This window comes from Leuciscus leuciscus (assembly GCF_965113295.1).
Source record: "Leuciscus leuciscus genome assembly, chromosome: 6".
Taxonomy (NCBI): domain Eukaryota; kingdom Metazoa; phylum Chordata; class Actinopteri; order Cypriniformes; family Leuciscidae; genus Leuciscus; species Leuciscus leuciscus.
The window spans coordinates 1,611,694-1,621,219 of NC_138730.1; the positions used below are offsets into that span (position 1 = coordinate 1,611,694).

Here is a 9,526-nt window from a genome sequence, read left to right on the forward strand (position 1 = left end):
GTAAGTGTTTAGGACTAGAAGGGTGGAGAAGGGGTGGTGGAGGGATGCTGCAAAACTGTCAATGGAATGAGGTGAGACTGCTGAGTATATGCACCTCTTAATACCATTGATTGCTGAGTGCTCTCCACTTGTGTTAATTATCTGAACGTGCTCCTCCCGAACCTTGTTAATAAAACATCATTTATAGCGTCATTATAAATAAACATCACTTTGGTATTATATGTGTAGAACGACTTATAAAAATGATATTATATGTTAGATTATCAATGGTTTACTCAACACGCTAGCAAGCAGTTCACAAAAGCCCGTCAGGTGTGTCTCGTATAGCAGAAATAATGTTAAAGTTCCCGTAAACTAAACAACGTTGACAGGGAAAAGATAGTACGCTTAAGGGTCACTGCTACATAGAGGAGGACACAGATGAAGTACAAGAATAGACATTCAGTACTGAAAACACAACACAAATCTTCCATTTATTTCTGTTCAGTATTCTGAGATTGAGTGTGTGTGTGTGTGGTTGTGAAAATCACCAGTGACTTCAACAAGATCAAGTATAAATAATCAGAGCCCTTAAAAGTAGTGTGTGTCTCTGTAGTGTGTAAATGTAGTCAGTACATGTATATTATAACAGACTGAAACAGGCTTTACACGTGACAGACGCTCACTGGCTCAGGTCTGTTAATGCGTAACAATCCATTAATCCACAGAAGAATACAAGTCATAAAACCAAGCCCAAATCTCAACAAACTTAATAACGATATTGCTGTACATCACATAACCACCGCCTCTCCTTCACAAATACTGCTATCAGTTTATATAAGAAGAAACAATAAGATCCACATGTCTTCGAGCTGTAAGTTCACGATCACAGAAGCAGAAGATGTGAGGACTGAGTCTGTCAGCACTGAGGTCATTACCAAAGACTTGCACTGAGAAACTAGAGACATTTTAAAATATTTTATATGCATAACATTTGTTTTATATATGAAGTATAAACAGTTCTGATTTTTTTTTCTCTAGAAAACTTGGCAAATGGAGATTTGCGAGTAAAAAATATGATAAAATACTAAATATATAGACATCTAAAGAGTAATGACATTATAAAGACGTTTTTGGTTGATGTCATCAGTAGTAGAATACATTAAATCACAGAAAACTAAAAAATCATTTTAAAAAGCTCATACACGCATATATTGAGATTTATTTTCAGTAAGAATAATTCCTTTGAGTCTGTGTCCACGATACATACACTTTCAATACAAAAATATACAAAACAATGTACACGTTTCATTTCAGAAGGTTGGTCATGTGATCAAAAACGGTCCCACGTCTTTCAGCTCATTGGAGGAAATCTGTTGATCAGCACTAGTCTCGACAGGCCACGCCCTCTTCATGACATCACACCCTCTGAGAGCCAATCATGACTCTGGAGACGAAGTTGACGATGGCGCTGGCGGGCTGCTCGGGGTCGTGCTCCGCGAACACGTGACACTCGTTCTCCATTCCACTGCCCGCTTTCCGGGCCACAAACCCAAAGACCCTGCCGGGGGGGGAGAGCTATTACTTCTGTTAACATGATGATGGAGACCCGTTCTGGGCTACACCTGAAACACAGTCGTACTCACTTCGCTGAGCTGCAGCCGTCTCGTCTCCACCTGTGAATGAACACGGAGACACAGTGAGAACGCCTATAGAAACTCAAGATGAAGTACATGAAAGTGTCCTGAAGGAGCAGAAGGGACTCACTTCCGGTCCTGAGGGTCCAGAGCACAGAATATGACTGTGCCGACAGCATAGTGTCTTCTGAAGAACAGTCTAGAAAGACAACAGGTTTCATCAGCTCCATGAATATTTTTATATTTCATATCAGGTCCATGAATATTAATATTTCCCTGTAGCTCTAACAGTAGAGCGCTGGCGCGTGCAACGCCAAGGTCATAGGTTCAATTCCCAGGGAGAGCAAGAACTGGTAAGAATGTAAATGTGTACCTTGAAATGCAGTGTAAGTTGCTTTGGATGAAAGCGTCTGCCGAATGCATAAATGTAAATATAAATCTATATTACTCACAAGCACTGAAGCCCTCACAAACCACAGCGACTTCAGGAACTACGCATCTAAATGTCTGTTTTTGGTGACAGTAGCCACGTTTCCATTATCATATGAAAATTGAAAATACACCTAATGGAAACACGTCAATTTAGCAAAAACTCACATAAATCGCAAAAGAAATGTTACGCTCGCATGAGGTGGTTTTGCAGGCAATTCAATAAAGGAATATTTCGCAAAACTGCAATGAAGAAAGATGTTGTGCATTCACAGGTCACATGACATAGATGGAGCGGTGTGTTTGGAAAGAAGACGAGACAGAGTTCTTCATTAAACTCATAAAAGACAGAAGTATTACGGAATATTGGATTCTAAACAACAAAGAAATGCCATAATTGATCAAGAGCTTGAAGCAGAAATGAGGGAGAAACTCCTCATAAATGCCGCTCACAAGTATAAGAGTGGTCCATTAATGTTGGAAAACACGTCTACGTCTCCTTCCATTAATGATAATGGTTAGTGGGTTGACTGGGATATACATAAACCTACCAACATCCGTTGCCATGATGTTTGGAATGACGTATCGCGAGAGGAAAAAATGAAGTTTTAGCCACATAACATCTGTTAGTGGAAACGCCGTCATTTCGCAGTAGTTTTTTAGCGTTATTTCGAAAATATCGCAGAAGTTTTGAGCACATCTGTAATGGAAACACGGCGAGTGTTACGATAGTCTACTGCTCAACACTTTGCTGAAGATCAGAGGGCGACACCTGAACGCTTTCTGCCACAGTGATCGACACCTGTCCATCAAGACCATGTTAAATGATGCATGCAACAGAATAATGTTTTAACATGATCAGACATGAATCAAATATTTGACATGAAACAGCAACACAAAATTGTTTATTTATATGTCCTTCTCAAACTGCAAACTCCCCACTTTACTTCTGTTTTCACACTCCTCTTAAACCATGAGAAGTGGTCCAACGGCTGAAGAAACTGATGCTCAACTACACACACATTAAGAAATTAATGCAACACCAAGGTCATGGGTTCGTTTCCCAGGGAATGCATGAATTGGAAAAAAGTATATAGTCAAACCAAACATTATTCAGACACCAGATATCATTTTTGATATTTGTTTTACTAGTGTGTGCAGGACACTATAGTTCATTTATGTAAGTGAGGAGAGCAAAATAAAGTAAACTGTGACATATTATACCCAAATATTCTTCATACAGTGACTACCAGAAACATTTATAAAAATTGGACACTTTGACCTGATCATGTTTTGCTGAAGTGTTTTGTCTTTAATTGCTAATGCTCTTTTTACACACAGACTGAACAAAATTAAGCATTGCTTGGTGATTAGTTGAGCTAAACTGGTATTATCTAATTGTGTAGTTAAATTTAACAGCTGACAGATATTCAACATAATTCATGTGTGCGACAGTCTAACAGAAGGACGGACAAAACCAGTCAAATATCAACTGAGTTCTGCTCATATTTTATTACCATTTTCTAAACTATAGCGAATAAACTGTGATAATGTGAGAAATGTTGAAGGTGTCTGAATAAACTGGTTTGACTGCAGCTCGAAAGCAAATCTCTTTGAATAAAAGGCATGAATGCAAGGTAATGTTTGATGTGAGGTAAGATAAGAGTGAGTTACTTTCTCCGGTTGTCGGTGAGCGTGATTCCCTGCGAGGACACTTTGAAGTGCACTACGGTGGAGGCCGGGAGCGAGTGCGTGTTCAGGATCTCGCTGGTGGCCTTCTGCACCGCCTGATAACCCGTCAGAGACTCCATCTCCACCGATCCCAGAAACCACACGTTACAGGCTGGAGAACACATCACACACACATGCGGTCTGACGTCAGAGACTCCAGCAGTCATGAGGACTCGGTCGCTGATCCATGTGGTTATTGTCCTGAATATCGTGTTTTGGACTCACCTGCTCCTTGTTTCAAGAGTTCAGCTGCAGAATTGGTAATGGACTGTGAAGATGCACTAGCAGCCTCCTCTAGAGGATCTGAAGAGAGACAACACTCATGTGATCAAACATCCATTAACCTAGAGCAGCGATGGGTGCTTTGTGAAGCTTCGAAACCTTTGCAAATCATCTGTTTGAAACCAGTGTATCAAACTGCCAAAGTCATGTGATTTCAGTGAACAAGGCTTGGTTCGCCACTAAGGGGCGATGATCTCTGTGAACCAATGAACCACTGTTCTATTACTCTCTTATTGGGCTGATTAATCAAGCTCTCCACTATGGAAGCTTATTTCCGCCACAGAGTGAAAAATAAAAAAGGTAATTGCGACTTTTTAATCTCACAATTCTGACTTTTTATCTCAGAATTACGTGATATAAAGTCGCAATTGCAGGTTATAAAGTCAGAATTATGAGATCTAAACCCGCAATTGCGAGAAATATACTTGAAGTTCTGACTTTTTTTTCCTCAGAATTGCATGTTTATATCTCGCAATTCTGACTTTATAATACGCAATTGAGAGATATAAACTATTCTGAGGTAAAAAAAAAAAAAAAAAATCCCTTTTTTTCCCTTAGAATTGGACTTTTTATCTCACAATTGTGAGTTAAATCTCACAATTCTGAAAAAAGATGTCAGAATTGCGAGATATAAACTCGCAATTATGTGTTATAAAGTCAGAATTGCGTGATATAAAGTCGCAATTGCGAGAAAAAAAGTCCGAATTCTGACTTTATAACACGCAATTGCGACTTTATTTCACGCAATTCTGACTTTATATCTCGCAATAAAAAAAAAAAAAAAAAAACACAACTACCATTTTCATTCTTCGAAAAAAGTTCATAAAAAGATCATAAAACAATTTAGTTGACAAAGAGTTTATATCTCGCAATTCTGAGAAATAAAGTCAGAATTGTGAGATGTAAACTCGCACTTGTGAGATAAAAAGTCACAATTATCTTTTAAAATGTTTTATTCTGTGGCAGAAACAAGCTTCCATACTCCACAAAACAAACAAAAGAAGCCCTACAATTTAATCAAAGAACATTATACAGACACTTTATATTTTATGGTATAAGATGATTTTGTTAATTGCGTTTAGTAGATTACACTGTCATCTACATATTTTCCATTGGTTTGTAAGAGGTGTTAAATGTGTTTTTGAGCTGCATTTACACTGTCCTGACCAGCAGAGGTCACCAGCCTGTGGAGTTTCAATGCTTCAAAACTGGGAATTGCTTTGTGAAACAATTGGTTCAATGTTTTGACAGCTTTGTTTCCCTTTCTGTCACTCGCTTCGACTCTTTGGAGCCCCAAACACCTCTAACGTGTTCAGAATATCCATGCCTGGCCACTCCCCGGACATACGGGTGTAAAAGGAGGCCAGCTTGCACCACACATTAAGCTTTGTTCTGTGGAACCAAAGCATTGCGTCTCTTCTGCAAAAGAGAAGCAACTTTCCATTCACCTCTTTCCAGTCATACCTCGGGTATGAGGACTTGCCAGTGATCTGGGGGTTCCACTGGGAGAATTTCCGCCGGGTGAATCCTCCTGTTCCTCAGCAAGCTTGAGTCGCCAGGTCCAGTTTCTGGATGAGTTAGGCACCTTGCCCAAGGCTGAGCTTAATTTCTCACACTGAAACACGCCCACATCGTGTTTGGCGAACAGGTCTTCATTAGCAGACTCTTCATTAGAGCTGCGGGTTGAGCCACACCCAACACCTTCGTGAGATTGTATAATCTCCGCAGGGAACCAGTTTCGTCTGGAGTCGGGTGGTCGGGTGTAGTGCTTGCGTGGGTGCGCTCCCCGTCTCCGAGGTGGTAACTTGCCCCTTTTCTCTCAGAGAGTTCCCCAGGTTTGGCAAACCCAGGACATCTGTTTCTACCTACTTGCACTCATCGGTACTGAGTTTGGTGGAGGAAATCACTACCAGGCCCATTACTTATGGTATGCCTCTTTTAGATGAGCCCTTGTAATCTGGCTAAGTGCTAGTAATTAGCAATTAGTAATAAGTGCTAGCCCTTAGTAATCTCTGGTTAAGAGATATTCTTCCATTGTTTGGTTTTCCTGTCTGTGAACCTTGTGTCTTCACCTGGACTGAGCTCCGCTGCCAATTGCTGTGGCCGGTAGCCGATCCCTTATCACTCTTCCCTATGTAGTGCTTCCCATTAGGTGAGTCCATAGGATGAACTTCCACATCTCCGTAGTGTCGCTTAAGAGAACACTTCCTCAACGTATACAAACCAGGTGAACTCAGCGGTAAAAAAAGTCCCTTTGAAAAGCAGAAGAGGCCTAATGGCTGGATTGACCTCTTCCAAGTGGTGAGGGGGTGAATATTTCCCCGGATATGGGGAAACCTGAGGTCATTTACCCTGGGCGCATCTGCACCGCCAAGTCTTGTGACGCAGTTCAGAAGTTGTGGCATTTAGTATAGGGACCCCTAGTGTCTGACTCATTCGACACAACATCGATGCGAGCGACAGAGAGGGAGCATCTCGATTACTGCTGTATCCTCGAGACACCGCCTCAGCTCCTCAGCACAATCCTGAATGTGTGGTGCACGCTGGCCTCCTTTCATAGAGTGTCCAGGCATGCAAATTCCACACGCCAACTTCATTGGCCTTTTCTGAATTTCGCCAGAGGTGTTTGAGGGCTCCCAAGAGTGGCCCCTGGTGTCTAACAAGTCGCCCCTGGTGTCTAACAAGTCGCCCCTGGTGTCTAACAAAGTCACATTTTGTTAAAATTGAATAACATATAAATTTAGTTGTTCTGCTGTACCTCTGTCAGGTATGATGAGTTGGCACGGAAGAGCCAGAGGAGTGATGGAGTGCTGACAGACCAGAGCCGTCAGACTGCCTGAAGAGTAGCACACACACACACACACACACACACACACACACACACACACACACACACACACAGCTGATGTGAGCAGTACTCGTGTATATATGAATATGCCCATCTGTGGCAGGTTTGGTAGACTCACCGAAGTAGGGTTCATTGGGGCATCCCTTGAGCCGAACGCCCCTTGGGGTGCACTCGATGAGGAAGTGCCGCACCAGCTCGCTGGACAGGTCGGCTCCTGAAACATCACACACATCAGTATGACCCAGAGTGACGTCGGGCTAAGGAATATTGACATCTTCACCATTTACTCAAATATAATTTGATTTTGTAAGCACACTGCATAGTTGTGCTTGGAGTCGATTGTTTTATTTGTGATAATGTAATGAAACTTGCCAAATTGTGCAACACATTTTTTGGCCAGAAATTATGAACGTACCAGTTTTTTTGCATAGTAAAATAAAAACTGTAGCTGTAGTTTGTGATTTTTGCTAAATAATTTAGTCAGATAAATACCTTAACCAAGTTTAGTGTTTTGTTCTTCCCTCATATTTAAAATACTTCAAACATAATAAGTATTTTCCTCATATTTGGATGGTTTAATTTAAGTTGTAGGGTCATTATAAACAAACATCCCCTCCGGACATCACTTTTGGCCTCTAATGTATATTACACTTAAACTGTTGTATATTATGAAAATGGCACACATCAGTCACGACTAGCAGATTGATATGTTCAGCATGTGCAGGTAACGACACGCGAGGAAACGCTGGGTCTCTCTGGCGATGTATGTGTGTGTCTGGTGTGTGTGTGTGTGTGTGTGTGATATGTGTCTCTGCTCACCTCTCTTGCCCTGCTGCAGTGCCGATGGAGGCGCTGTGGACACTTTCATGGCTAGCCCGTACGCGCCGCGGAACGAGTGACTGTCCCGAACGATGAAGGAGCCGGGCTCTGTGTCCTTCAGCAATGCTATAGCTGTCAATCACAAGCCAGAGGTCAGATGAGAGTCAGAAACAGAAGCCAGAGGTCAGATGAGAGTCAGAAACAGAAGCCAGAGGTCAGATGAGAGTCAGAAACAGAAGCCAGAGGTCAGATGAGAGTCAGAAACAGAAGCCAGAGGTCAGATGAGAGTCAGAAACACAAGCCAGAGGTCAGATGATAGTCAGAAACAGAAGCCAGAGGTCAGATGAGAGTCAGAAACAGAAGCCAGAGGTCAGATGAGAGTCAGAAACACAAGCCAGAGGTCAGATGAGAGTCAGAAACACAAGCCAGAGGTCAGATGATAGTCAGAAACACAAGCCAGAGGTCAGATGAGAGTCAGAAACAGAAGCCAGAGGTCAGATGAGAGTCAGAAACACAAGCCAGAGGTCAGATGAGAGTCAGAAACACAAGCCAGAGGTCAGATGATAGTCAGAAACACAAGCCAGAGGTCAGATGATAGTCAGAAACAGAAGCCAGAGGTCAGATGAGAGTCAGAAACAGAAGCCAGAGGTCAGATGAGAGTCAGAATCAGAAGCCAGAGGTCAGATGAGAGTCAGAAACACAAGCCAGAGGTCAGATGATAGTCAGAAACAGAAGCCAGAGGTCGAATGAGAGTCAGAATCAGAAGCCAGAGGTCAGATGAGAGTCAGAAACACAAGCCAGAGGTCAGATGATAGTCAGAAACACAAGCCAGAGGTCAGATGAGAGTCAGAAACACAAGCCAGAGGTCAGATGAGAGTCAGAAACACAAGCCAGAGGTCAGATGAGAGTCAGAATCAGAAGCCAGAGGTCAGATAAGAGTCAGAAACACAAGCCAGAGGTCAGATGAGAGTCAGAAACAGAAGCCAGAGGTCAGATGAGAGTCAGAAACAGAAGCCAGAGGTCAGATGAGAGTCAGAAACAGAAGCCAGAGGTCACGGGGTTCGCTCGTACCTTGGTCTCGTGCGATGTCTGGCTTGTACCAGTATTTGGAGGTGTCCTGGACGAAGTTCACGGTCAGCTGCTTGCTGGAGAGCACCTCTGCAGCATCGGCGCGGGGGTCAGGAGCAGTTGGGGACGAGCTGGTCGGCAGCTCCGGCAGCACGCTGGGAAACGGGATACTGAGCGAGCTCCTGCTGTGAGGACTGGAGCAGCCGCTGGGAGATGTAGACGCTGACCCCTGCGAGGTCTCTCCGTCGAACCCAGTGAGGCTGTGAGGCGGCGGCTGGCAGTCGAGTCCCTCCAGCGCCGGGCCCAGGCTGAACATCTGCTGCAGGGCTTTGGCTCTCGGCCCACTGAGAGGAGAGCTGTGGGCGTTCGGCACAGGGAGAGAGTGTTGAGACGGGACAGAAGACACTGGGGCGAATCTCACGGAGTCCGAGGGATGAGCAGAGATGGACTGTGGAGACCTGCATCAACCACAACACACACTATTGTTAACTATACAACAAGCACTGCTGGGGCTATTCTGTTACCTCGTCGTAGTTTTCATCTCTAAAGTGGACATATCGTGAAAATCGGACTTTTTCAAAATCAAAAAAGTGAAACCCAGTAACTTTGTTTTGGTGAGCCTTTCTCTGCAAGCATGGCAAAAAATAAGTGGATCAGATTTCACTCCCGTTCTGACGTATTAAGAGGATCTTATTATAATATTACCGGCCCTTAATCTGCACGTTTACACCCA

At 43.1% G+C, this 9,526-nt stretch overlaps 1 protein-coding gene across 1 annotated transcript in view; it reads right to left on the reverse strand.

The window, feature by feature from the left end:
* Nucleotides 1-445: 445 nt before the first annotated feature.
* Nucleotides 446-9,526, reverse strand: part of tns3 (tensin 3) — a 56,406-nt gene continuing 47,325 nt past the window's right edge. Inside the window, exons 19-27 of the mRNA XM_082174200.1 lie at nt 8,797-9,251; nt 7,726-7,857; nt 7,025-7,120; nt 6,817-6,894; nt 4,002-4,079; nt 3,720-3,888; nt 1,747-1,815; nt 1,626-1,655; nt 446-1,540 (exon numbers count right to left, since the gene is read on the reverse strand). Of these exons, the coding sequence (XP_082030326.1) occupies nt 1,399-1,540; nt 1,626-1,655; nt 1,747-1,815; nt 3,720-3,888; nt 4,002-4,079; nt 6,817-6,894; nt 7,025-7,120; nt 7,726-7,857; nt 8,797-9,251 (1,249 nt within the window). The 3' untranslated portion in view covers nt 446-1,398. The remainder of the gene's footprint in view (nt 1,541-1,625; nt 1,656-1,746; nt 1,816-3,719; nt 3,889-4,001; nt 4,080-6,816; nt 6,895-7,024; nt 7,121-7,725; nt 7,858-8,796; nt 9,252-9,526) is intronic.